Source organism: Lipomyces doorenjongii, assembly GCF_038497915.1.
Source record: "Lipomyces doorenjongii strain NRRL Y-27504 unplaced genomic scaffold V1508scaffold_11, whole genome shotgun sequence".
Classification (NCBI taxonomy): domain Eukaryota; kingdom Fungi; phylum Ascomycota; class Lipomycetes; order Lipomycetales; family Lipomycetaceae; genus Lipomyces; species Lipomyces doorenjongii.
In genome coordinates this window covers 88,293-113,607 of record NW_027118078.1, presented here as the reverse complement: position 1 = coordinate 113,607, position 25,315 = coordinate 88,293, and the positions used below count along the sequence as shown (strand labels likewise).

The following is a 25,315-nucleotide window of genomic DNA, read 5'->3' as shown; positions in this document are numbered from 1 at the left end:
AGTTTACGAGTTTCTTTGTTTATGGACAGTGCCAACGTATATTACCTGGCAGTTTTTAGTTCTATTCCTTATAAAACAATTTCTGACCATCAAGCAGTGGGTCTCGATAGGCTTGTCAGGAGCGAAGGATGGATGGTGGTACGAACGAACGGCCCGCCTCATGCGGCTCAAAACGTGGAGATACGTGCGACAACTTCGCAAAAATTCTTTATTCACTTGCAAACTATACCATCTGATGCAAAAGACATTAAAAAGTATGCCTGCTAAAAAAGACAGCTACATCTATGGTAGTAATTATTTCTAGTAATTATCGAGCATTCTATTACTATTGACATGCACCATAGGTACACTTATTCCGGAGCATCGATGACGTTTTCTCGACTTCAAACTGCTCCTCTTTCTAAGATCTTCTTAGGATTTGCCACTGTGTACGTACGAGTCGATCCAGAAGCCGATGAACAGGTACGTCAATGGCGCCAGGTAAAGCACGTTAAACCAGAGCGCAAAAGTCTGTCCCGGGTTCACTAGGCAGCTTGTGTATTGTCCTAGACTGGGATCAAAGTAGTAGATAAAGAAATGCACAATGGCGAGACTGCCACCAAATACAAACTGGCAGATCTGAGCGGTAGTGAGGGCGCGTTTGACAGCTTTCGGGACCTTGATATTTAGAGCGGAGAGCGTGTAGTAGAAGTACATGAGCGTGTGGATCAGCGAATTAAACACCACAAAGATCCAGATTGGCGGCGAGGCAAAGCGGATGCCGGCCCACATGGAGAGCATAGCACCTGCATGGTGGTAGGTCTGCAACAGTGACGATCGCTTGCCCTTGGCGAGGATGATGACTGTGTCGAGGATCTCGTAAAACTTGGACAAGTAAAATAAGAAGCCATAGTAATTGAGCCCGTGGCCCCAGATACCTTCGTTCAGCGAGCAAAGGCCGCGCCAGAAGTTTGAGCTGCCATGAGAGTGACCGCGCGATGTTTCGGCCACGGTTCGTACAAGTGAGGAGATCATGCCAAGACAAGTCCAGGTAGAGTAGACGCAGAGGAACAAGTTATGGGCAATGACGAGCCATTTGAAGAGAGTTGTGCGTGCAAATCGAACAGGCTCAGTGCCGTGGCCGCGGGATCGATTCAGGATGTGCACGCAGGTGGCGTACAAGGTCGCGATGGTCACAGGTACACGGATATCCATTAGGCTGTCGAACGAGCTGGCGAACAGCGAGCCCCCTGGGCTGTTTGTTAGAGATATAATGAGATCAAGAGCGAACGCGTGCTCACCTGGGGGCCCCTGCGGGAACGCGATTCCAATCGGAAGCTTGAAGATGATGCCGGCCGGAGGTGAGGACAAAAGAGCCGACGAGTCGTCAAATATCGTACGGCTAGACGCCATTCCCCATGTATCTTATCAAACTAAGCAAACACTTTTAAAATGCCGGAGTGAAGAGGAGGGCCGTAACGACGAATGAAATCGGACGACGACCAGGCAATATCACAAGGCTCCAGGGGTCCCCGGCAAACCCCGGACGAGAAAATGCGTTTTCTGTTGTGGGAGCTTGGGCACGCTCAAACCCCGAGCACACCGAGCCACTAACCCAAATGCAAAACTCGAAACCTAAAATGTGGAAAATGCGATTTTTACACGTCCACATTTTTGTGCCGGTCCTCCCTTCAAGGTTGTTGGCAGCAATCACTGAACTGAGTGGTCTGGTGGACCATCTACACATCAAGTCAGTGTCCAGCAATTAGCAGAAAAGTCTCTATAGAGCAGCTGTTAGGGTAATGGAGGTTGTCGGAATATTTTGCTGCTATCACATGTACAATTGTTCCGCCAACGATTATTTTACTGCAGATTTTGGATACTTCGATGTATAAATTGCGTATACTTATGCGTGATTCTGTGTACATAATTCCTACCGCATGAAATCGTATTCTGACTACTCGCATGTCGCAAAAAATGATATTACTAGATAGCTATTTGGTTATTGCCGACTAGTACCTCTACGATACGATCATGTTTCACCGCAATAAAAGCACTGTCTCCCGAACGCACAATTGGCTCTCGACACAACATTTCCCGCGGAAGTTAATGTCATGCTTGCCGCTGCGCCTCGCCCCAAGGAATCAGTTTATTAATATAAATTTGAATGCTACAAGATGCACCACTTCCATGTCATGCAGTTAGTTACACATATAACTTTGCTTTTGTCGTTGCCCATTAGCAGAGAGGCGACAGCCCTGTCGCACGAGAACACAGAGTGCCATTTCTACCATTGCTGGCCCCGACACGCGTTATCGCACGTCTAGAGCAGTTGCATAGATGATATTCACGGCTACCGGTTCCATTTATATTTGCGGTTTTGTACATGGTAACGAGCAAGAACGTAAAATTATACTCAGCAAAATGATCAATCGTCGTCGGTTAGCTATCGACGCGGCAAGTAAAATAAAGTTCGCAATCTTCGTAAATTGCTGGTGTATTTAAGTTTAATAATACTTCCAAACTTGTGCGGCTGAACCATCATTAAACGCTACCTTTTGGCCGGCGCAAACCTTATTTAACCCTCGCTGTTAAAGTTCTGCATGCGAAGGTCTGGGTGGGGCATGGATGTTCTCTCCAGGTCTTGGACAGTACACAACTGCTTATTATGGACTGAGATCTACAGGAATTCAGAGCGCAAACATTTGTGCTATTCCTTCCAAATTAGGAGAATAGTGGTATCTGCTGCACTTCATGCGACAAGTGCCTTCGAAGGAACTACAATTCACTAAAGGATATCACGACTCTCATGCCTCTTCATCTGCAGTTTCTGCTACGTAACTAAAATCGTTCAGATTATCAACAGATTCTGCGAACGAAATTTTCGCGACAAAGCTTGTTCCATCGATGCTGCAGACGGCGACGCTCTCACAACATCAATCCACCTTGGGGCAGCAGCCACCGTCGTCGATTACTCGTCCGTCTTTGACCCAGCAAGGGCAAGCTCCCTACGTCTGTCCGTCGTGTTCCCGCGTGTTCTCGCGATCCGAGCATCTTGATAGGCATAGTAGGTCGCACGACCAGTATGTTCTGTGTTTGTGTTATTCGCAGTGCTGCAATTAACAATCTGCTGCAGGGGACATTCCAAATGCTTCGTGTGCAACGTCTGCGCCAAAAGGTTCACTCGAAAGTACGATTACAGCTTTCACAGACATTGATAGAGCTATGCCACTGATTCTGTTCGCATTAGGGATGTACTTACTCGTCATGTGAGAGCTGTTCATGAAACGCCCTCAGCACCTCGTCGATCGCGAAAGAAATCATGTGTGCGCTGCGCAAGGTAATCCATCGACATCTTGCTCCGTGTATCGTGTTAACGCTTTACATAGTTTTAAAATTCGATGCTCAGGAGGGGATATCTGCAATGCCTGCGCGAAGAGATCGTTGCAATGCGTTTACGAGTTTAGACGTGTAGCTGGTATTACTGGGACTCCCAGCGCCGACCATGCAGAGGAAGATGACGTGGAGTGTAGCCCTATTGTCGAAGACAAGAAGGCTACGCCTGGGGCTTCTTCGGCAGAGAGTCCGAGGAAGAAGTTCAACCAAGAGGAGTTCACCGAACAATCGTTAGTTCAAGTACCTACGTTTGACTTCAATAACGTTCCAGTTGTGCCAGAGGACTATTCTTCAACGCTGCCTTATACAGATGCTAAGCTACATGACCAACCGTCGATGTATGGCTCGTCTAATACTAACGTAACCTCGAAATCGAGGCAATCATTTCCACCTGCAAACCCAAGCAATCCAATACGGACAAATGATGTTTTTCCCCTGCCACCGCTACCTGCACCGGAGACCGAGGCGGTGCCAATATCAATTCCGTCGCCACTGGGGAACGTCACGTCGAACGATAATTTAGAAAACTGGCTTTTTGATCCAGGTGCTTTTGAACTCGACTGGCTACGTGCTGAACTTGGTGTCACGGATTTGTATGGCGGTGGATTAGCATCAGCGAGTAGTAATTCGACTGTCACTCCATCGCTCTCCATGCAAGCACCATATGCACCATCCTCCGGTACTGCAATGTCAGATAAGCCCACCATCGAAGTATCAACTGTTTCTTCTCTCCCGACACCGCCCATGTCTACACCGTCTCAGGCGTATACGCCTCCGTATGCCAAGACGTTTTATTATGAAAAGCTTCGTCAGCCGTCGCAAATGGTTGGCCAACAGCAGCCGACTGGTGCATTTCAGCAGACTCTACCGCCGCTGTTGGAGTCTCAATACGCGTCCTCATCTGCGCAGTCTCCGATTTCTCCCCAGCCGTACATTCCCACCACGGAACCACCGTCTCCGGCGACCTTATCTACTAGCTCTGCCGTGCCTAGTCAGCAATCACAGTCATCTGCCGGAAAGGGTCGTGTTTCGTTAGCACCGATATCATGGCTCGGCGACAGTCAGCCTGCCCTAGCGCCTCCCGCGGCAAGATTACCGTCTTCGTCAAAGTTTGTTGCCTCGTCGATGTCGTTATCTCTACCACCGCCTGTTCCGTTTAGCTCGCTTATCACTAGGCGCCAGCAAGAGCAAGATCCCGAGCGGCAACAATCTGATATATGGCCGTGGGCGCCACGTAGTCTGACTTCACGGGAAGAGAATTCGGTCAAATTGCCGCCTCTTCGCAAGTTCCTAGAACAGACTGCGACGGTTAATGTACTGTCAGGATCGCAGGCGCCGCTCGGCTACGAAGGCATCGACGAGCAGTGCCGCAGTGAAATAATCTCATTACTCGAGGTGCCTTATGAGCGCCATCCGTACGCCGAAGTTGATATCAGTAAATTCCCTGATCGGCGGACACTTGACACGTTTTTACACCTGTACTTTGAGCACTTCCACCCGATTTTACCGATGATTCATCGCCCGACCTTCCGGACTCCTACTTGTCCTTCGATTTTGTTAGCTACAATGATGAGCGTTGGGGCAAGTTACGCCGATATGGAGGGATCGCATCAATTTGCGGATACGTTGAGCGAACTGTGCAAGCGAACATTACTGTGGTTGGGAAATTATGACAGCACGTATACGCGATCGGGATATTTCGTCATGGCGTTCCTCCTGCAGAACATTCATGCTCTAGGGTCCGGTGATAAGCGGTTATATGAAGAGGCAGACGCGTCGCGAAGCTATCTTGTGTCTAATGCGCGGTCCATGGGACTTTTTTCGCCACCGCCCAAAGAAACTGTGTTCTCGGTTAGGGGAGACGAGAGTGATGAGGACCTGGAACGATTGTGGCACGCATGGAGGGACGAAGAGATGGGGAAGCGGCTTGCGTGGTCGGTGTTTGAGTACGATAGCTCGATTTCGACGTTATCGTCTCGCCGCGGTTGCATGGCTCTTAATGATCTATGCAATGATATGCCGTGCGATGAACGTCTTTGGGAAGCGCCGTCGGCAAGGGAATGGGCAGCGTATGCGTTTCTGCCCGGACAGAACACTCTTGCGCGTGGATTACCATTTTATCCTACTTTGCGGGATTTGATTGCCGGTGCCATATCACCTGACGTTGTGCCGAACTGGGGTAAACGACTATGCGCGCAAGCAATCGGTCGGATCTTGTGGGATTTCAGAGAACTGGAGGATTCCGCGCTTTCGCGAATTTTGCCGGTACCGCCGACGGATTACAGTCAGTCGAAGGAAACCCTGTTGCGTGCACTGCTATACTTGCGCGATTCGATGACCGATCCGTACAATATTCTCGACATGGTGCACATGAACATGACGTGTCTGATCGCGCATTATTCGCATTTGTACACCGCTCGTGAAATCATGGACCTCGTGATCGCGCTTGCCAGACACAGGAAAGCCGACCGGCTCGATGCTATGCATCGGATCCAGGTCATTTTCACGCTGGACCCAGTGCATTCGCGGAAACTCGCATGGCACGCAGCGCAGATTATCGGTATTGCAAGACGGTATCCTATCCGGACGCCATGCGAGACCATGCGCGTATTTTTGGCGGGATTATTTTTGTACGCGTTTGCGAAATATTTCCCACCGCAGAGGATTCAATCTGATGCGACGGCTGTCAAGTTGGACACACTGTCGTGGCTAAACAAGTACCCACAAACACAACAGACGAAAACCGACGACTTGGAAAAATGGTTTTTGGAGGGTGGCAGGGCGAGTATGGATTATGTGGAGGACCTTTACGGCAGCGTCGGGGACTCGGCCGACGCCCAGGGTGCGGAGAATGTGCTGGCGGTCGTGCTGGCGACCTTGAGGAGTATGAAGAGTTGGGGTGTTGCGGCGAAGTTTTGTAATGTTTTGATATATGTACATAGACGAGATGCTAGGGAGTGAATTTAGTGTTGTATTAATAGGATGTTAATGTATGTGCTGGGTACTGATCTTATTCGATCTATCACAGTCTCAGCATGTTCGCGCCATCGCGTCAACCCGCGAGAAGGATCTTTTGCGGTGGAGGGTAGTCCACTAGCCAGGCCCCTGCGGTGTCAATCACCTCTATATTCCAAAGGTTCTATTTCTCTATGAAAGATTAAAAGTACTTCCAGTAACCCTCATCGTACGCGTCAGTCAGCCGTTCATCTTTGCCAAACTCGCGTTGCCACTCAGTAAACCCACCTCTGAGGACATACACCGCCTGCTCTGTAGGAGTCTTCTGCACGGTATCTTCTAAATCCGGGGTCTTGTATGATCCGATCATATCTTTGTAGCGAATATACATGTTTGCGGCCGCCGGCCCGCGTTGTTGTGACAACGCGCAGTGGAAGACAAGTACCGGAACTTCTTGCAACTCGGCGTGAAGATATGGAAGGCCGACTGCGAATGATGACGACGGGTGATGCCGGGATGTCTTGATATGTCCCTACAGTTGTCCATCAGAATCTGTACGTGCGTAAATTACCCTCGAATCATACATACACCGATGTAGTCATCGTCCCGGACATCAATTATCGCGAATGAAGATGGCCGGAAGGCATCGGTTGCTGGATCAGCTAATAGCCAAGTTTTGAGAGTATGCTTGTCTATTATTTTTGGCGGCATGGATATGGAGGGAAGGTCGTGACGGAACGAGTAGAGAGGTCTCAGAGATTTTGTCGGGTTGGACCGAGTTCGGAAGAGCGGGGATGCCGGTCATGCCCGCTGGCTATTTTCTCAGGGGGTCTGGTTCACTGCTGTGTTGTTTACTTTGACTCCGCACGCCTGATTATCAACGCTGGCACGAAACGACCGCTTATAATTCGAATAGCAATCATAGTTATTATTAGCACCCTTGTATGGACCATGACTATAACATAAAATACTAATGGACATAGTACCGGAGAGATCCCATCAGCGTATGCAGTCAGGTGCCGACAGATAGTAATTTCTTCCACGTACGAAGCTTTCGAACTGCGGAGAAACCGGCTGATTGTAATCTCCGCTATGCCGAGATGACAGCTAGGTGGTTTAAAAAATGGCGCCGTCACACATGCTGCTGGACGAGACAGAGAGCAAGTGCTAAGGGCGACCAGGGTAGCATGTCGAGCATAGTTACCAAGTCGGCTGTACTCTTCAGCGGCGATCGCTCGAACACGACATTACTTCGGCATCCTCCGGGGGCACACACGAGAGTCGTACATCGTCTCAACTCTGGCAGACACGAGAACGCGGGATGTGGTGGAAAATATTGCGATTCCATAATTGTGGCCGCATCTGCCTCCAGTAAACATTGAGTTGTGGCTTATACGATCGCCTTTAAATAGCGTAAACTATTGAAATTGTGTAAATTTGTATATTACCAGAATACGCTATAATGCAAATCCAGTTTAGTTGGTGTATGGATAGTGAGTAGATAAGTGCTGGGCATAGTGACTGTGGATTTGTTACGGTGACCAGCAACACCGACCGTTGATTGTGGCTCTCGGTGTAGCACCAGCAAAGCCAAAACACTCATTTATACCTACACTCCGCTCCATCCACTCTTGCTATTCTGTGCTTACTGTTTGTCTCCTGCTCACTTCGTCGATTCTGCTCCTGCGAACGTCCACTATCCGGCCCCAATAATCATAATCATGCTGGAAACGGCAATCAGCGATCGCGACGAATCCGAGCCTGATTGCTGCGTCAAGTCGTCCGAGTCTCTGGCATACAACCAGGCGTGCACTGTTTGCACAGAGCTCGCGGCAAATGATCCCGCATATGCTTCAAATCTGTCGCATTCTGACTTTGCTAGACTGTTCCCTCCGGCACCAAACACGCCGCTGTTCTTGTCCTTCGTCGAAAATGACATGCTTTCCATCGATATTTCCTCTGACCCCGCAGAACGCAACCGCCTTTTTCTCGTATCTTTCCGGCCATACTCTTCCTACGGAATGATCTTCAGATTCGGCTTTTCCGACCGTGAGGTGTGTGCTATCGCCAGCAGATCCTATCGTCGCAAGATCACCAAACGTCCTGGCACAGAACTCTACTTTGCCAACTACTCTCGCGTCGAACTCAAACCCTCTGCCTTTAAGACACGAGTGTCTTCAGTGATCTCGCGGTCATCCTCGACGCTGCCGACCTCGCCAGGCGATAATGGGTCCATTTCATCCAGATCGTCCGGGAATAGAGACGAAGTGAGTGTTCCCGATAAATACTCGTTTGAATACTGGGGCGTCCAGTATCACTGGCACCGTCGCCGCCTCCGTCGCTCCATGTCCACGTCCTCAGCGCTCACAGACTCGTCGGGAGCATCAAACGACGAGTTCGCGGAGGAGTTCGACCTCGTCGCCTCGGACCACAACGTCGGCCACCGCAATATCGCCATCGCGAGTCTCGTCCGCTCGCTTCAGTCGCCATCATGGGAACTCTGCTTCACTCAGGCATCGCTCCCGAACGAAGACCATAACACTCGCGCTCGCGCAGAAGTCATTCTCGCCACGGCGTCCTGCGTCACCCGCAGTGAGCACCTCACCCTCGCGCAACCTCATCTGCAAGATGACCACATTACCAACAGGGGTGGCCTCCACCCTGACGTTCATCACCGAAACCCGCTCGGGATAACCGCGGGCGGCTATCACATCAGTGTAGAGTTACTCACTTGGAAGGCATTAAAACGCGAGATGTCGTGTGTCTGGAATGACGTTTCCGGCGCGTTGAAGACTAGAAAGTAATGGTCTCGTGGGACTATTACAAATGTGTATATTTTCGTTTGTTGCCGTTACTGGATAGTACATATTTTTATTGCTCCTTGCTTCTTTGTTATCAAAATCGTGTCGATTTGTGTTCGGGCAGTTTGGGCGCAGTGGATTGGAGTGGACCTTTTGCGGTTTGCTTGGGTAATTTTAGAATACAGCAGTGCCGTAATTTCCTCCGCAATTAAAGAATTCAAGCCGCGATTAAGAACACTGGCATCAACCGGATATACGAGCACACACGTACTTGTTTGTTCAGCAACAGACTTGTGGCTTGAGTGGTTCAGTATCCAGATCTAGTGCTACCGCTCTTTAGGCATTTTAACACTTCTTGCTACCGCACCGAGGGAGCGGCAATAATGTGAGACCAATCTAAATATATATATATAGCGCGCGCTTTGGACAGGCTATGGACTAGAGTGGTTCGTGGTCAATCCGACGATGTCACGATCATCTATATGATGACAAATGGCCCATATATGGTACGCGAAGTAATCCCATTAACAGTGTGCTAAATTATTCACATTTAATATACCCTACTGTGCAAAATATTACATCATCTTCGTTTAACCGTGCTTGCTGCTCCAGCGACAGTGTTAACAGCCAGCCAAGTAGTGACGAGCCGAGCCCGCCTGCGTGTGTTCCTCTCGCGCATGATCCGTCACTTGCTATCATTCATCACTCCGGTCCCGTTCCCGTTCCCGTTCCGCACTTACTCGCATCCTCAAAAGTGCTGGACTTACACTGCCGTTTAACAGCTCATGCACCACGCTCCATCGAAATTCGGTCGAGCAGTTAGCAGCTCACATAGTGACTCGTGATCGGACAGTAACCCTAATCCACTGAAACCGACCAACCAACGCGGAATGCATCCCGACGCCGACACCGAACTAGACAATTTCCAAGCTTGTAAACTCTGCAAGAGAGACATTGCATCAGCAAATAGGTATGTCCGCATTTCATTTATGCTTGTTAGACTGTCAGATTGAGGTTTTCTTTCGGAGAGTTTACTGGCGAGGTTGTTTGGGTGGTGCGTGGATTCGGGATGGTGAAGCCGATTATGAGGCTGTTCATGATGATGATTATGATGCTCATGAAATAATAGTATATTACAAGACAGACATTATGGCCGGTGCAGTGTATCATATTTTGGGACGGGCCGTCAAGCCTCATCAGGTGTGTTTTCCATTCTTAAGTCGCTCTATCAACTTCCACGTGGATCGCTCCAACTTCGGAAGAAGAAGCTTTATTTCGTGAATCGACTGGGCGTCAATTGCGGCAGTCACACATCATGGGATACGAATGGAGCCACAACGTGAGAGGAGATAGACTAATTGGATAATAGCTCGCCATCGCGACTCTCGGAACCACTGCTCTCCTTGTTTATGGCTCCACTGGCGGCAAGAAGTCTGAGAAGGCTGCGCTGCCCCCTATCAACGCTTCCAGTCCTGAGGAGGAGGATTTCGTCAAGTACGTTTGCTTGAACTTTTCGCGCTCGTCCTGAAAATAGAGAGTACATGAAGAGATTTGCTAACGTGTGTAGGACTTTCTTAAAGTCTCTTGAGTCCGAGGAGAAGAAGCCCGCACACTAAATCTCCGTTAGCGGTTGATTGTGGAAAGTAGACCTCTGCTCGAGATTTCCGATGACGTAGGATACGGCGAGTATGAGATTTTTAATGTATAAAAAGCATACGAAACCTTTTATAGAAGATGCAACGTTGCGCCTCATGCAAATTTAGCCTTACATGACGTAAAGTGGTCATGAACACATAATATATACAAGTTGGTCCCACCCAAAAACCCATGCATGCCCAAGAAAAAAATATATAGAATAAAATGTTATTACAAAGGTAATACACATCAGGGAATTTCGTCAGTGATAGTATTGACGGGTGCTCTGCAATCTACGAGACAATTGACGAGATCCCGCGCATTGACATGGATAACGGAAGACTCGGTATCCCGTAGTCCAAAATTAATCATGACGATATCATTGAGCCAGCCGTGGAAGTAATCAGTCACGATCGGGTCCTGGGGAAATTGCAGCGGCATCTCTCCCAGGAGTCCATGTGGCAGATCTTGTATCCGTGCCCACGGTGCTTCCGGCAACGAGTACGCGTCTGACGGATTTATTTTGCCTGCTTTGGCGCCGTCCAGTTCGGGGCCTGAAGCAGTAGCACCAGCATCCGGCACTGGTGGAACCGGCGCGACTGGTGCTACGGCCACTGGCGCTGATTCGAGACTCTCTTCAGGCGCCAATTCGCCACGACGAGCGATACCACGTATTGATGTATCTGATTCGCTTCTGGACTGTTTTCGTCTCGAAGGTTTATCATCATCCCAAGAAAGTCGGGTCCTCACGGAGGTGTCCCAAGCCATGCTTACAGTGTACAGCATTTGCGACTCGTCCATGCCCGCGAATACGAGGTTCCTTGATCGAGCGATGATATTGAACGGCGCGGTCGCGTTCATAACAACAAGATATCGCTCGTACAAGATGTCCATGCGCCGGATCCGCTTAATGTGCGCGATCGATATTAACACTGTGTTGTTTGCGGTCGGCTGACACGGAAAGTTGCACAGCGTCAGCCGTAATGCGTTCGTAGCTTGATGGAGGTGAATATTGTCCTGTTCTATTGTGGCAATGCAGTCTTGGTCAGCGTCGGCGACGATATTCACACTCGGGTCTTCTATCCTAGTCACCAATTGCGGCTTGAGATTGTGGTGAATGAACTCGTTGTTCTGTAGATCCCACAAGAAGAACCAATTCTTTGAAATTTCCTCTGGAGTAGGCGAATCAAGTTCATAGTATTTGTTGAATCGGATCGGCACATGTTCAAGCTGCATTTCCTGGCTGAGTTCCGGGATGAGGACCCGCAGATCGATGACGTACATCCCAAGACAGTGCTCGTGCGAGTTCGATCCGACGACCATCAACGGCTCGCCGAACGGCGAGAACAAAACTCTTGGATCAAGAAAGCCCTGGTCGACCTCGAGCCAGTCCCACTTCTTGCATGCGCCGGTCATGGGATGAAAGTTCGGATTGTCGAGCTTGATGGGTGTGGTGGTGCACTCTACGACCTTGCGCTCCGTAATCGGCACTTTCTTCCAGCGCATAAAACACCACTGCACGTCGTGGATAGTATCCTGGCCAGAACGCACTATGCCAAAATACTGGTGCTTCGACTTAGCGGGGAGGGGCAGTAGATTGGGATTGTATTTCCCCGGTCCTCGGAAGCGCACGCGTGAAGACGTGAGGTCGTCGTTGAAGACTGACGCGAGCAGCGTTGCCTTTTCGCTGGTAAACGCATGCAGATTGGAGCATGTGCCGATGCTGGAAAGGGCCTGGAGTTGCTTTGACAGCGTGGAATCCTGGATGACAGATTGCGAAGACGCCGAGCGAAGGACGAGCACACCAGCGACGATGACGATGAACAGCAGTACGAGAGACTGGTTCTGCCGCCGCATGATGGTCGTATTGCGGAGACAACGACGACAGAGCTGCAAGAGTCACTATTATATTACTACTGCGTTGGAGCAGTAAGGTGATAGATTTGACGGTCTCCCGTGCCAGACGGGGGGCTCGACAACTTTAAAGGTTTGGTCAGGCACCAGCGCCAAAGTTGATCCGGGACAGTTTATGTAGACTAGAACAATGCCGGCTATAACCCAACTTATGACGCATAGCCCGTTGTCGGCTAAGAATTAATTCATGTCATCTCGACTCGTTTGCTCGCATGGATTGGTCACTTGTATATTATAGCTAACTATCAATTCGTGGACACTACGATTACAGTAAAGGCATTGGGCATGATTACAGTTTGCACAGCCTCAGTGATCGCATCGCAGCTCACGTACATAGTGATTTGTGCTGCATAGGTGCCTGTACTATATAGAACTACTGCTAAGATATCTCAATCCTATAAGTGCCAGCGGATCTAGCGATCCAGCAAAGATCAAAAAAGAAAAACTGGTCGTCCACGGCAATCGAATGCCGTTGCCCAGAATCGAACTGAGGTCTCTTCGGCCACAACGAAGTGTACTGACCACTATACTACAACGGCCTTAACTCACTCTAGGGTTTGACCTGCAGATGACGTGCTCAAAATTGTCACTAACATAATCATAGGGTTTCCCAGTCATAGTCAGGAAATATGGGTAAGGGGTGTGAGTTTGTTTACATTAGTCTGTTCTCAGCGACGCTTGGAGGCGCGGGCAAGGGTTTACCTTCAGAGTCCGCTCGAACCGCCTGCAGGATACGTGAGGCTCCCACTGCTTTGTTTTGATTGTTTCCAACACATAGTCGCATCGCGTCTGTACTTACTCTGCGCATAAATTGATCTCGTGAGCTCGGTATGTCGTGGTTTTGTCCTTGTCCTAGTCTGAAGACGTGGAGATAGTTGATCGTGTTTTGATGGAAGTTGTGAAACACCGCAACAACATCGAGCATTATTGCCTACACAACTCTTATCGCATGACTCCGGTTGGTTTGGGACTGAAGAGTTGACATATTTATTATAGAACGCTATCAATCGGTCGCATCAGCTATAAGTAACAATGTCTTCCAAGTCGGTGAGTTCTGCGTTGGTGTTGGAATCATCGATGAACGTTGCAAAAATTCTCAATATCGACAACTAATATTTATTTAATATAGGCTACCACCAAGGCTTACCAGAACGCATTTGCCCTTTTTGATAAGCGTGGAACCGGTAAAGTTTCGCTCCAGGCCCTCGGCGATCTTCTGCGCGCGTGCGGCCAGAACCCCACGCTTGCTGAAATTGAAGAGTTGGAGGAATCCGTGGGTGGTGACTGTATGCTGTTTGCATTGTTCAAATTGGTGGAACATTTCTGGCATTGGGACGCGGAATTCTAACTGGTTTAGTTGATTTTGAAACGTTTTTGCAGGTCCTTAACCGGCCCGACGGCTTCCGAGCCCCCGGCGAGCCCGAGGACTATGTCCGCGGATTCCAGGTATTCGACAAGGATAAGACTGGATTCATTGGTGTTGGTGAACTTCGATACAGTATGTGCGGATTATCGGCGAGTTGAACTTGGAACAAATGTACTAACGGAGATTAGTCCTCACTTCTTTGGGGGAGAAATTGTCGAGCGAAGAGGTTGACGAATTACTCAAGAACGTTAATGTCACAAAGGACGGCAATGTCAACTATACTGGTATGCCCTCTCGCTTCTAGATTGCCTACAATATCATTTAGAAAGCTAACTTAATTCAGACTTTGTTCGAATGATTCTTGCCAATTAAGGTCTAGAATATTAATGTATTTTAGTTTATAGCTTTTTGCCTTTTCACATTAGCTTTTTGTTTGTAACTGATGGGTTTTGGCGTGCGATCAAGTTAATGTCCTTTTAATGATGTTTGGTTCCGTTATGTGTATCAGATTATTTCCAAGTAATAACACCCAATGTGTAATGTGCCACGAAATATAGCTAAAAAAACAATGCATGATCACTCCTGGGAAGGATCCCAGTTGGACATGGGAAGTCGCGAGTTTGGAGTCGATTTCAATGACGAGATATGTCCACTAAACTATTGAGCACGTTTGGCAAATCGATGTTGCTGCTACAACCAGTAGTATGTGCAATCGCAAAAAATTCATTTAATCATTACGGAATGTCTGTACCATATGAATAGATGGATGTAGGAGGAACAACGGCCTAGAGGATTGAAGTGTATTATACGAGGGTCTTGTGGGGCAAGCCGCAGCTGCATTGACTCTCAATGCCGCGTAGCCTAAGATATCCTATAATCTTAGCGAAACTCGCAAATCCTCGCGTGTCTCCACGGCGCCCCCGATAGCTGAGTCTAACTTGGTCAAAATATTTCCGTCTGGTGACCCTTCACGATTTTTCTCGGGTTATACATCGCATTGGTTGGTTAAGTTGTGTTTTTCTGTGGTAGCTGTGATATCGTGCATCATTCATCGTGCAGGCAGCCAACAGACCCACAATGCAGGACGAGTCGACATCGATTGCGGACACGCTGGCAGGCGTGACAATATCTGAGCAGCTATCGCCCCAGAAATCATCAACTCCGACAACTGTTTCATCGTCGTCGTCCTTACCACCCCCTCAGACTGCTTGCGCACCACCGGCACTGAATCCCTTGTCGACGGTACATTCCGCCCGCGGCATACGTCCGACTCCAACGACACAGATCCCGCCGGATGTGCAAGAGCGAATTCGCGCATTCCAGCTCTCGAGGCAGAATAAATCATCCCCTGGGCAGTCGCCCGTATCACCGCCTACGAAGTCGCCCATGACCCAAAGTTCGCCGATCAGCGGGCTTAATCTCAACCTTGGAGGCACGCCTGTTAAAGGGGGACTAGTACGGCCACATCCGAAGGTTTCACTCTCACAGAGACGTGGAATGACATTGAACGGAGGCGCTGGAAAGCCGTCGTTTCCGTCGGCTCCTGGTGGTGAATCGCAAGTATCGGATACCGGACAAATGCATTTGAATACAAAGCCGACATCGTTATTCTCGTCATACTCACAGTACATCGATGTTTCGACTGGGTCGCTCAATTTTGCGGGTAAAGCCTCGCTCGATGCGCGCGGAGTTAACTTTGCGTCTGGAACAAGTTTTAAAATATCGCTGGACGAACTTGAACTACTAGAAGAACTCGGGCGAGGGAATTACGGGACGGTTACGAAAGTGCTGCATAAGCCTACGAACATCGTGATGGCTATGAAGGAGATTCGATTAGAACTCGATGATTCAAAATTCAGACAAATCATCATGGAGCTGGACGTATTGCACAAGTGCGTATCTCCGTACATTGTGGACTTCTACGGTGCGTTCTTTGTCGAAGGTGCGGTATACATTTGCATGGAGTACATGGACGGCGGAAGCTTGGATAAACTGTACGCAGGCGGCGTGGAAGAACCTATTCTTGCGGAGATTACGGAATCAGTTGTGAGAGGACTGAAAGTGCTGAAGGACGATCATAATATCATTCATCGTGACGTCAAGCCGACGAATATCCTCGCTTCGACTAAAGGTACAATCAAATTATGTGATTTCGGTGTGAGCGGCAATCTCGTGGCGTCGATTGCGCGCACAAATATTGGATGCCAGTCATACATGGCGCCAGAACGAATCAAGAGCACGAATCCACAAGACGCGATAACGTACACGGTACAGTCGGATATATGGAGTCTGGGTCTTACATTGCTCGAGATTGCGAACGGATCATACCCGTATCCTCCCGAGACGTATGGCAACGTTTTTAGTCAACTGAGTGCGATTGTGGATGGTGACCCGCCTACGTTACCGGAAGAGGGGTTTTCGCACGAGGCTGTGGGCTTCATTAAGCAGTGGTATGTGGACTATTTTTGTTGAGATGTGATGATGAAAAATTCTGATATGTGCGTAGTCTGAATAAGGACGCTTTGTTGCGGCCAACGTATGCTAAGCTGTTGGCACATCCATGGTTAGTGAAGAATCGAACGGTCGACGTCGACGTGTCAGGTTGGGTCAAGCTCGCACTAGAAAGGCGCAAGCTCGGTATTCATGACGTGAAGAAACCAGCGCTTCATATGGGCGGTGCCATAGGCGGTCGATAGACGATTATCGTATGCCCAAGAGTCAGATTAGAGATAGTACGATTCATAGAAGGATGCTCTCAGGGAATTAAAAGAAAGATTGGACTTCGTTACGACGTTCGGAAGACGATGGCAACATAAATATGTTGCATTACAATGTTTTTAGTTTCTTTTGGTATGGTTGTTTGAACTTTGGGTTGGGATTTTGCTATTATTTCTTTATCATTTCATCAGCATATTGTTATTCTCATTGTCCCTATTCGATTTGTTTATTAAGCCTGTAAACATTATATTGTACTTGTGCGTTATTTTGCTAATTATTTTGATTGTTAGCATTCAATTATGATTCTGTCGACTACAATTATGAAATAAAATTATGACCATTTGTCTATTACTTTGCATGTGGATTATAAAATATTCTCGACAATTGTCCTATGTATATGGGGGCAGTGGACACGAACCTAGTGTGGTAAGGCTTCGCAGCGCAGACTAACTTTGCAATAATGTCAAGTCCTGATGCGCTCGTAGACTATCCGCTAGAAAGGCACAGTCTCAGAGTCACGGAGCCACGAGAGTATTGGCACAAATGGCGCGTATGTGCGGCACCTTTCGATGCCCCGGGCGCTTTGGTGCGGCTCGAGTTAGCAGCACGCACCAGTGACTCACAAGCACAGGCCGCGCATATATGCGTCAAAGTAATGTGATTGAGCCGTATATGCAGCAGCCAACGCCACACGCTCACATGGCGTTTGTTGGCGCACTTCGGCCAGCGCATCGCGCAACCAAAATGAGTTCATCTTCGGCCAGCCAAAGAAAAAATAGCAACGGGCACGCCCGAGTTAGCACTGCTCAATACAACAAATATCCCAAACTCACCCCATTCTTTGCAGCAGTGCGCTGTAATTGACTAATATCTACTACTGTATACAGTGAGGCACTATTGTACTGGCTCTTGGGAGCGAAACTAATTTTCTCTGGCGGAGGAGGGAATCTGTTTTAAGCTTATTGATATTTTTGCGCACCATCTTGATATTTTCTTGTGAAAACTTCCTTCGTCAGCGCATAACTAGTTCTTTGTTGCCAACCGAGAACACCTGCTCCTCCGGTTTTTTTTTGCTTCCCTCTCTCTATAGTTCTATCTCTGGATGCAGCCAGATCACACATAATTCCACCATTCCATCGATCACCACTACCAACTATGGCCACATCGACACCGAACACTGGAGATGTCTTGCCGTCTATAGACCAACGGATTGGCGAAGATATTGAAGCACACAGACCGAACCACCAGGCCTCCTGGCGTCTACCGTCGCACGCACAAACGCACATCCGGTTAGCACCGTTTGCGAGCACATCACCCGCTCTCGCAATGGCTATTCCTAGCTTTTCTCCGGCGTCGAGTGTCGGCGCTGGATCTGGCAGCTTTAAGAATCCTGCTCGTTCCTTTTTGCATGGCTCTTATTATGATGGTATAGATTTTGAGAGAAACTAGTATCCTAGTAAACTGTGCTGATCAAGGTAGAAACACAAGCTCCGCCTGCTCATCCCTCGTCCGACGTTCGCGACTATACGGCTGAGATTGCATCAATGGCGCTTGGCGACGTCGGATCTGCTGATCCGAACATGCTGATACCATTACCGCCGCCGATAGAGGTGCCCCCGTTATCGTCGAAAGCTTCGTCCTCCACATTGACTGCATTACTGCGATCAGCATCTGCGACCTCAGAGACAGACAATCCACTTCACGAAGCCCGGCATCATGACGATCAGACGTCGATTATTATCGGAGGGGGGTCGAGCAGCGAGTCGAGTGACGCATCCACGCCTGTTTCCGATAGCCAGAGGCCCAGCGCATTGTACGATTCATCGACCCAGAACGGTGGTTATGATATAGACAATGATGACGTTGACGTTACTCAGCCATTGCTTCGTACTTATGGCGATGACGAGTCGCGAACTCAGTATGGTAGTGAATTCGCATTCGAGGATAACGACCAGTCACGGCACTCGCCGCATTCGAGATTAAGGGCAGGTTCGTTGTTCAGACCGAACTTTATGAAGCGCTACAATACCGGCATTGCAGCTGCCCTTGATGGTGACTTGGAGTATGATTCGTCGTCACCGCGAATCATTCACCGTGCCAAGCCATTCTTCTCGTCAGCGGTCAAGTACATTCGTGATTATCGAGGTGATATTCTCTATCAGGCAAAATACATTCCATCAGTCATCCTTGGTGTGTTGTTGAACGTACTCGACGGACTTTCGTATGGTATGATCTTGTTCCCACTTGGAGAGCCGATATTCTCTGCACTCGGACCGGAGGGACTGTCTATGTTTTACGTGTCTTGCATCGTTTCGCAGCTCGTGTACTCGTTTGGTGGCTCGGCTTTCAAAGGTGGAGTCGGGTCTGAGATGATTGAAGTAGTACCGTTCTTTCATTCCATGGCGTATACGCTATTGGCCAAGATCGGCGAAGACAATCCAGATTCGGTGCGGGCGACTACTATTCTCGCATACGCCATCTCGTCGATAGTCACCGGTGCTGTATTCTTCGGTCTCGGTTTTGCACGGATCGGCTCCTTGATTGGATTCTTCCCACGTCATATTCTCGTCGGGTGTATTGGCGGAGTCGGATGGTTCCTTATCGCAACCGGCCTCGAAGTGTCGTCGAGATTAGAAGGCAATTTCGCATATAATCTCGAGACAGCAAAGTATCTGCTTCAGCCGATTGCGTTCCTGCAATGGATTATACCGCTTTTGCTGGCGATCGTTTTGATTGGACTAGAACATTTCATTAAACACCCGCTCCTGGTACCGGCCTACTTTATTCTCGTATTGGTCATGTTCCATGTACTTGTTAGTTTCATTCCCGACCTCTCGCTACAGATGCTACGGGATTTGGGCTGGGTGTTTGCCGCTCCCGATGCAACAGCTCCGTGGTATAGTTTCTATCGGCTCTACAAGTTCTCGGCCGTTGACTGGTCCGCGCTGGCGTCTACGATTCCTGCGATGTTTGCGCTTACATTTTTTGGCATTTTGCACGTTCCAATCAACGTTCCTGCACTCTCGGTCTCGCTTGGTGAGGACAATATCGATGTTGATCGTGAGTTGATCGCGCATGGCATATCGAACGCATTGTCTGGATGCTGTGGCAGTATTCAAAATTACTTGGTGTACACGAACAGCCTTTTATTCATCCGCAGCGGCGCAGACAGTCGTGTGGCGGGGTTTATGCTCGCAGCGGCAACGACAGGCGTCATGGTCGCGGGTCCAGTCGTGATTGGGTTCATCCCCGTGATGGTTGTCGGTGCACTTATCTTCCTCCTTGGAATTGAACTCATGCGGGAGGCTGTATATGACACTTGGGGCCGTGTCAGTCGATTCGAGTATTACGTCATTGTCGTGATTATCGTGGCAATGGCGTTGTGGGATTTCGTGTATGGTATAGTGGTGGGGATTATCCTTGCGTGCGTGTCATATGTCATTTCTTCTTCCCGACGTTCTGCCATTAAGGCAACATATTCTGGTATCATTGCGCGGTCGACGGTCCGTCGACATCCGTTCCAGCAGCGATTTTTGAAGGAGGTTGGCGAGGAGATATTTGTCGTCAAACTTTCGGGATTTTTGTTTTTCGGCACAATCGTGAGCGTTGAGAGTCGTATTCGGGAATTGCTGTTATCGTCACATGGCGAGCAGAGTACAAAGATAAAGTACCTCGTGATTGACTTTCAAGGTGTCGGTGGCATTGATTTCTCGGCCGCCGAGGCGTTTACGCGGATGCAGCGGTTATTGCGGTTGAAGCAGATTGAGCTTGTGTTGTCGTCCTTAGCTGAAGACGCGGCTACGGGGTTAAAAGCCGTTGGACTGTGGGAGGAGCCCAATAATGGCATCCATGTGTACGAGGATCTCAATTCTGCACTCGAGTGGTGCGAGAACCAGTTGCTTGCGGTCTACTATCATGTGCGTGACCTACAAAAGCAAAAACTGCTGCATACCAGACCTATCACCCACGCGGTCCCGCACACGCAGCATGCGCATCATGCGCAAGTGAACGGCGTGAGCACGAACTTGATAGATATGTCGTCCCCGCGGCAGGATTTTATCCAAAAGGCGACCTCGACAGTGATGTTGACGGATCCGACGTTCCCAAAGTTGCCAGTTATTACTGAAGACGAAGGGCAGACGACCGGGCCAGCACCTGCGCAGGTGGTCGCGGCGCCGCAGCCGCTGACACTGTTACTCCAGATTATCCACGATTTGTCGCCGAAGCCGGCCTCGTTCTGGGATAGCTTATGCGAGGCGTTCGTGAGAGAGGAGCATAAGGCTGGCGAGTATTTGTACTACCGCGCTGAGGATCCGCATGGGTTTTATATCGTTGAGTCCGGTATTTTGAAGGCCGAGTATGATCTCGATCAGGGACGATTTTCGGAGGCAATAGTTGCCGGCACGACAGCGGGTGAATTGCCATTCTTTTCCGACACGAGACGCACTGCGAGCATGTATGTTGAGCGTGATGCCGTGTTGTGGAAACTGAGTAAATCAGCGTGGAGCAAGTTCGTGCAAGGCGGCGACACGGAAGAAGAGCAAGCTCGCCGGGGCGAAGTCGCGATGGAGTTGTATAGAGTCGTATTAAAGCTTACCGCGGAGAGGTTTGGCGCTATTACAGCCTATGTGTTAACATCGGCAGGATAAATCTGGAAGACATGGATGAAACTTGTAATTTAGCATAAAAAGTTTGAATGTTGGTTTTGGCATATTTGGCGGACGGCTTTTCGTCATTGAGATATATCATATGTATACTTATAACATAATTTATTCATAATTGGATTAACAACTGATATAATAATACAAAGAGGAAAAGCAGAAATATTCCGAATGTTTCATCTAAATGACAAACTAAACGGAATTTTTTATTGGACAACCTTAAAACTTCGATGCTAAAGTCCGACGCCGGGGATAAGCAATCAAGTTATAGCCTTTTTCCTGGGCGGGAGCGACGCCGAGGCTCCGTCTAATACAAGTGAGGCTCGGCGAAGGATCACGGCGTATACTCCGATAGCGGGCGATAGCGCAGGGTGCCGCCTAGTTCAGCGGATATTATTCTAATATGTCAATTAGTCGATGTATCGACATAATGGTAATATTACTTTAATATATATATATTGGTATAGCAATAGTTGTTCATTACTCTTACGTGGGTTGTGAGGGCACGGTCGCAGGAACGGCCAGCAGAAAATGCCCAGCTTCCAAGACGGCGTCGGCGACAGCACAAGTTATTAGCTGACTGTCGCTGCCTCCATGCGCTCCGTCCCCTTCAGCTCCTATTTCTTCTTATTCCTTGGACTCTCCTCTTCGACTTTCTAGGCCTGCACTTTACCACTCGTTTCTCCATGGCTATATAATCGATCCCCCTCGTCAGTTGTGTCGCCTCAATCCAGCCTGGCAGACGACAGCAATGCCGCACCTCCCCACCCACACCGTGTCCTACTCGTTCGCGGCGGAGTCGACAAGACACAGTGTCGCCGCCTACTCACGGCCGTTCTCAACATGGAATCTATTTGTATGTGGTCGTTCCGTATTGCATCTTCTTATGTAGACTGCAGATACTTACGTCGACGTTAGCTGTATATATGCCTGCTAAATCCGCTGATATGTCTATACAACATGTACCTGACTCTCAAATATGTCGTGCTCTACGTTTTCTCGCAGTCTGCTCTCCGCTCGATCCATCAGCGGGTTACCGTCGATCTTGAGCGTCAGACAGAGAAGCCGACTGCGGCCGTCGACAGCAAGAAGATGGTGCTGACTGGTCTCCTTCGCCGCCTCGCTCTGCACCATCTCCAGAACATTCGTGTTCAGATAGTGACAGAAAACGACGAGGACTACTCGGTCGACAGAAGCTGCGAGTCCGACTCTGACCGCAACCGCCCACTGTCGCTCTCACGTCTAAGCCAGAGCACTAGCTCCGATTTATCCGGCGCGACAGACGACGATCAGGTCTGCCTTCGGCCACCAGAACCAGCTTACCACGGTCCTTCGATCGCGCGGGTTCACACGCTTCCTCTCGTGACGGTCCCACAGTGCCAGCACGAGCAGCGCGCACCCTTCGAGTTCTCGCTCTCGCGTCTGCTTATTATGCACATCCTCGCACCGCTTCTCAGCATCGGGCTCGTGTTCGCGGGATGCGCGGCCGCACTGGCGTGCTTCTATTCTGTCTGTCTCGGCGAACCGATCAACGAAGGCGACACCGCGTATCTATGGCGTACTTGGGCACGATGGGTCTTCTGGCCCGTCCAGCAGGCGCACATCAAAGTCGTGCCTGTGAAGGAATGATGTTCATGACGTGAATTTAATTGTGTTTGGTTTCTTGGGTATGGATCGCATAGATTGATTGTACGATGAAAACACGGTGTTCCGGTGTATACTATTTTGTTATATTAATATTAATCCTAAGTTAACATATTCTAATATTCTATTTGTAAGACGGACATATACATGCAAGAAATAAGTCAGACGCGACAAGACTTACCCGGCCATCGTACTGTTCGTATAAACTCTGGGCATGAGTGTCGACGAGTCTTGGCAGTGCCGTGCCAATTGCCGCGCCAACCAGCAGTCACCCGGAGTTACGCTACATTTGCGGATATCTCCGGCAAGACTGCAATGGGAGAATGTACAGGAAATAATAATAAGATCTAGACTGTGAGTTTGTGCTTGCATGCAATTATGATGTCCTCTATTAGTAATATCCATGACTTACCTTCCAGACTTCACCATTAACTTTCCCCTCGATGAGTGTTGCATTGCTACTGATCACTTATGGCTGTCGACTAGATCGCAATTTCCCAGTTTTCTGAATTGGTAGAAATCAGGTGATATTCTTGTTGCAGGTGTATGAATACAGTGCCTGGTATGAAGGGTCTCTTCGGATCATCTCTCACCTAACCCACAGATTTCGCTCCGGGCCGTGACGCCATTAATCTCCAAAAATCTCTTGTGCACTTTCTTCAATGCTGGAGATCAACTGTACAAGCGGTGAACAGTAATGGCGCGTCTATTTAAAATCATTTGCGCACTCGGGCTTGCCAGCCGCACGCTTGCGTTAGCAATAGTCCTACCAGAGAACTTCAATGCCTCAGTCTTCCATTTGAACACGGCAACCCATCTCCCCTATTCTGCAAACATGCACGACGACATGATCGAAGGTCCCTTCACTACTCAATCCGAGACTTTTCCCAAGCTCACCATCACCCCGAATTCCCTGCTCGACAGGTACATCGTCGTCTTTGAAGACATCAGCTCCGACCAAGCATACGCGCACTTCCTCTGGCTCCGAGACCAAATCGCCAACAGAATCGGGCTAAACGACGAGTTTTCCGGAAGTGGCATTCTCCAACGTATTGCGCGTCGCTTTGAAATCGGAGGCATGAGAGCGTATTCCGGCAGGTTTACCCGGGCCCTGATCTTACTGATTGCTGACAGGCCTGAGGTCGCGTACGTCGAGTCTGATTCGATTGTGACTCCCTACGGCAGCATGCACCAGCCTCGTGCACCGTATAACCTTGCGCGCCTGTCGTCAAGAGAGAAACTCGGTTCGACGGATAATTACACCTACTCCTATGATCCTAACCCGGGCCTCGGTGTGACGGTCTATGTGCTCGACAGCGGCATTAAAGCTACGCACAAGGATTTCGCCGGTCGCGCGGAAATGGTAAACGTCACGCCTGGGTCGTCTGATGTCGATCAACTTGGCCACGGAACGCACGTAGCTGCTACAATCGCGGGCAGCCGCTTTGGTGTTGCGAAGAACGCGACGGTCGTGGGCGTGAAAGTGTTGAATGACATTGGTATGGGCACTGCATCTGTTATTTTGCGCGGGTTGGAGTGGACCGTTGCCAGGCATCTTGCTGCTGGTGGACCGTCGGTTATTAATATGAGTCTGGTATAATTGTTCCAACCGTTTTTGAAGTTGGGACCGTCATTAAGTCCGCAATGTAGGGCTCCGGTAGATCCAATATCTTCAACGATGCCGTGGCCGAGGCCACTAAGCAGGGCATCACCGTCGTCGTGGCCGCCGGCAATCACCGGCTAAACGCATGCTGGTTTTCGCCAGCTAGCGAGCCGTCCGTTATTACTGTCGGCGCGTCTACGGTCGACGATTCGATCGCCGAGTTCTCAAATATTGGTCCTTGCATAGATATTTTTGCGTGAGTAATTACTCTCGATAACCCGTACGTTGTCACGACGATACTGACTAGGTTTAAGTCCGGGAAAGGAAATCAAATCGGCCGGTGTCGCAAGTAATTCCGCATCGGCGGTGTTTTCAGGCACGTCCATGGCATCACCTCTAGTCGCGGGCTTATCTGCCTACCTCCTAGCGAAAACGCCAGACGCGAGTCCAGCGGAAATAAAAGCAGAAGTACTTCTTTGTTCCTGCTGCTAATAACTTCATTCATTTAGCGGACCAAGCTAATTTGATATAGATCCTGGAATTAGCGACCACGGGTGCTTTGCACAATATGCCCATGTCGTTCCCACACACGCCGAACTTAATTGCATTTAATGGTTTCGAATAATGGGTGGTACTCACTGCA

The 25,315-nt window shown here is 49.2% G+C and overlaps 11 protein-coding genes and 1 non-coding gene across 12 annotated transcripts; 8 read left to right on the top strand and 4 right to left on the bottom strand.

The window, feature by feature from the left end:
• Nucleotides 1–116: 116 nt before the first annotated feature.
• V1508DRAFT_412963 (ELO family) lies at nt 117–1,604 on the bottom strand. The gene is made up of 2 exons (XM_066939704.1): nt 1,281–1,604; nt 117–1,229 (listed from the first exon to the last, which is right to left on the bottom strand). Exons 1-2 carry the CDS (start codon nt 1,390–1,392, stop codon nt 412–414), a joined length of 930 nt encoding a protein of 309 aa, XP_066797285.1. The 5' UTR covers nt 1,393–1,604; the 3' UTR covers nt 117–411.
• A 1,077-nt stretch (nt 1,605–2,681) lies between these two features.
• Nucleotides 2,682–6,421, top strand: V1508DRAFT_412958 (fungal-specific transcription factor domain-containing protein). Its single transcript, XM_066939703.1, has 4 exons — nt 2,682–3,062; nt 3,116–3,169; nt 3,230–3,319; nt 3,369–6,421. The coding sequence occupies exons 1-4, from the start codon at nt 2,887–2,889 to the stop codon at nt 6,334–6,336; spliced, it is 3,288 nt and encodes a 1,095-aa protein (XP_066797284.1). The 5' UTR covers nt 2,682–2,886; the 3' UTR covers nt 6,337–6,421.
• Nucleotides 6,330–7,358, bottom strand: V1508DRAFT_412956 (putative phosphoprotein phosphatase). The gene is made up of 2 exons (XM_066939702.1): nt 6,919–7,358; nt 6,330–6,862 (listed from the first exon to the last, which is right to left on the bottom strand). Exons 1-2 carry the CDS (start codon nt 7,039–7,041, stop codon nt 6,533–6,535), a joined length of 453 nt encoding a protein of 150 aa, XP_066797283.1. The 5' UTR covers nt 7,042–7,358; the 3' UTR covers nt 6,330–6,532.
• A 542-nt stretch (nt 7,359–7,900) lies between these two features.
• Nucleotides 7,901–9,520, top strand: V1508DRAFT_28662 (uncharacterized protein). The gene has a single exon (XM_066936539.1). The coding sequence runs from the start codon at nt 8,052–8,054 to the stop codon at nt 9,132–9,134; it is 1,083 nt and encodes a 360-aa protein (XP_066797282.1). The 5' UTR covers nt 7,901–8,051; the 3' UTR covers nt 9,135–9,520.
• Nucleotides 9,521–10,052: 532 nt separating this feature from the next.
• On the top strand, nt 10,053–11,022 carry V1508DRAFT_412951 (uncharacterized protein). Its single transcript, XM_066939701.1, has 4 exons — nt 10,053–10,101; nt 10,261–10,331; nt 10,501–10,625; nt 10,699–11,022. The coding sequence occupies exons 2-4, from the start codon at nt 10,281–10,283 to the stop codon at nt 10,745–10,747; spliced, it is 225 nt and encodes a 74-aa protein (XP_066797281.1). The 5' UTR covers nt 10,053–10,101; nt 10,261–10,280; the 3' UTR covers nt 10,748–11,022.
• Nucleotides 10,879–12,917, bottom strand: V1508DRAFT_412948 (uncharacterized protein). The gene has a single exon (XM_066939700.1). It carries the CDS (start codon nt 12,621–12,623, stop codon nt 11,016–11,018), a length of 1,608 nt encoding a protein of 535 aa, XP_066797280.1. The 5' UTR covers nt 12,624–12,917; the 3' UTR covers nt 10,879–11,015.
• Nucleotides 12,918–13,147: 230 nt separating this feature from the next.
• On the bottom strand, nt 13,148–13,219 carry V1508DRAFT_t20. Its single transcript has one exon. It is a non-coding gene; the product is annotated as a tRNA-His (tRNA).
• Nucleotides 13,220–13,428: 209 nt separating this feature from the next.
• V1508DRAFT_412946 (uncharacterized protein) lies at nt 13,429–14,621 on the top strand. Its single transcript, XM_066939699.1, has 6 exons — nt 13,429–13,508; nt 13,677–13,727; nt 13,810–13,966; nt 14,038–14,178; nt 14,235–14,330; nt 14,390–14,621. Exons 2-6 carry the CDS (start codon nt 13,713–13,715, stop codon nt 14,416–14,418), a joined length of 438 nt encoding a protein of 145 aa, XP_066797279.1. The 5' UTR covers nt 13,429–13,508; nt 13,677–13,712; the 3' UTR covers nt 14,419–14,621.
• Nucleotides 14,622–14,931: 310 nt separating this feature from the next.
• On the top strand, nt 14,932–17,115 carry V1508DRAFT_412944 (kinase-like domain-containing protein). The gene is made up of 2 exons (XM_066939698.1): nt 14,932–16,496; nt 16,553–17,115. The coding sequence occupies exons 1-2, from the start codon at nt 15,124–15,126 to the stop codon at nt 16,740–16,742; spliced, it is 1,563 nt and encodes a 520-aa protein (XP_066797278.1). The 5' UTR covers nt 14,932–15,123; the 3' UTR covers nt 16,743–17,115.
• A 397-nt stretch (nt 17,116–17,512) lies between these two features.
• Nucleotides 17,513–21,577, top strand: V1508DRAFT_367075 (sulfate transporter family-domain-containing protein). Its single transcript, XM_066937378.1, has 2 exons — nt 17,513–18,190; nt 18,244–21,577. The coding sequence occupies exons 1-2, from the start codon at nt 17,920–17,922 to the stop codon at nt 21,411–21,413; spliced, it is 3,441 nt and encodes a 1,146-aa protein (XP_066797277.1). The 5' UTR covers nt 17,513–17,919; the 3' UTR covers nt 21,414–21,577.
• Nucleotides 21,578–21,736: 159 nt separating this feature from the next.
• V1508DRAFT_412940 (uncharacterized protein) lies at nt 21,737–23,220 on the top strand. The gene is made up of 2 exons (XM_066939697.1): nt 21,737–22,281; nt 22,344–23,220. The coding sequence occupies exons 1-2, from the start codon at nt 22,177–22,179 to the stop codon at nt 23,052–23,054; spliced, it is 816 nt and encodes a 271-aa protein (XP_066797276.1). The 5' UTR covers nt 21,737–22,176; the 3' UTR covers nt 23,055–23,220.
• A 684-nt stretch (nt 23,221–23,904) lies between these two features.
• V1508DRAFT_351125 (peptidase S8/S53 domain-containing protein) lies at nt 23,905–25,297 on the top strand (the record flags this gene model as incomplete). The annotated part of the gene is made up of 4 exons (XM_066936805.1): nt 23,905–24,663; nt 24,720–24,928; nt 24,987–25,140; nt 25,205–25,297. 4 exons carry the CDS (start codon nt 23,905–23,907, stop codon nt 25,295–25,297), a joined length of 1,215 nt encoding a protein of 404 aa, XP_066797275.1.
• Between the last annotated feature and the right edge of the window lie 18 nt (nt 25,298–25,315).

Excerpts from the sequence above, each read along its gene's own strand:
- V1508DRAFT_412963 (XM_066939704.1), bottom strand. The coding sequence starts at position 1,392 with ATGGCGTCTAGCCGTACGATATTTGACGACTCGTCGGCTCTTTTGTCC. Across the intron at positions 1,230-1,280 it reads GTTCCCGCAGGGGCCCCCAG|GGGGCTCGCTGTTCGCCAGC; the intron begins GTGAGCACGCGT and ends CAAACAGCCCAG.
- V1508DRAFT_412958 (XM_066939703.1), top strand. The coding sequence starts at position 2,887 with ATGCTGCAGACGGCGACGCTCTCACAACATCAATCCACCTTGGGGCAG. Across the intron at positions 3,170-3,229 it reads GCCAAAAGGTTCACTCGAAA|GGATGTACTTACTCGTCATG; the intron begins GTACGATTACAG and ends TGTTCGCATTAG. Across the intron at positions 3,320-3,368 it reads TCATGTGTGCGCTGCGCAAG|TTTTAAAATTCGATGCTCAG; the intron begins GTAATCCATCGA and ends CGCTTTACATAG.
- V1508DRAFT_412956 (XM_066939702.1), bottom strand. The coding sequence starts at position 7,041 with ATGCCGCCAAAAATAATAGACAAGCATACTCTCAAAACTTGGCTATTA. Across the intron at positions 6,863-6,918 it reads GGGACGATGACTACATCGGT|GGACATATCAAGACATCCCG; the intron begins GTATGTATGATT and ends GGACAACTGTAG.
- V1508DRAFT_28662 (XM_066936539.1), top strand. The coding sequence starts at position 8,052 with ATGCTGGAAACGGCAATCAGCGATCGCGACGAATCCGAGCCTGATTGC.
- V1508DRAFT_412951 (XM_066939701.1), top strand. The coding sequence starts at position 10,281 with ATGGCCGGTGCAGTGTATCATATTTTGGGACGGGCCGTCAAGCCTCAT. Across the intron at positions 10,332-10,500 it reads GGGCCGTCAAGCCTCATCAG|CTCGCCATCGCGACTCTCGG; the intron begins GTGTGTTTTCCA and ends ATTGGATAATAG. Across the intron at positions 10,626-10,698 it reads GAGGAGGAGGATTTCGTCAA|GACTTTCTTAAAGTCTCTTG; the intron begins GTACGTTTGCTT and ends TAACGTGTGTAG.
- V1508DRAFT_412948 (XM_066939700.1), bottom strand. The coding sequence starts at position 12,623 with ATGCGGCGGCAGAACCAGTCTCTCGTACTGCTGTTCATCGTCATCGTC.
- V1508DRAFT_412946 (XM_066939699.1), top strand. Across the intron at positions 13,967-14,037 it reads GGAATCCGTGGGTGGTGACT|TTGATTTTGAAACGTTTTTG; the intron begins GTATGCTGTTTG and ends TAACTGGTTTAG. Across the intron at positions 14,179-14,234 it reads TGTTGGTGAACTTCGATACA|TCCTCACTTCTTTGGGGGAG; the intron begins GTATGTGCGGAT and ends AACGGAGATTAG.
- V1508DRAFT_412944 (XM_066939698.1), top strand. The coding sequence starts at position 15,124 with ATGCAGGACGAGTCGACATCGATTGCGGACACGCTGGCAGGCGTGACA. Across the intron at positions 16,497-16,552 it reads GTGGGCTTCATTAAGCAGTG|TCTGAATAAGGACGCTTTGT; the intron begins GTATGTGGACTA and ends ATATGTGCGTAG.
- V1508DRAFT_367075 (XM_066937378.1), top strand. The coding sequence starts at position 17,920 with ATGGCCACATCGACACCGAACACTGGAGATGTCTTGCCGTCTATAGAC. Across the intron at positions 18,191-18,243 it reads GCATGGCTCTTATTATGATG|AAACACAAGCTCCGCCTGCT; the intron begins GTATAGATTTTG and ends TGATCAAGGTAG.
- V1508DRAFT_412940 (XM_066939697.1), top strand. The coding sequence starts at position 22,177 with ATGCCGCACCTCCCCACCCACACCGTGTCCTACTCGTTCGCGGCGGAG. Across the intron at positions 22,282-22,343 it reads TCTCAACATGGAATCTATTT|CTGTATATATGCCTGCTAAA; the intron begins GTATGTGGTCGT and ends CGTCGACGTTAG.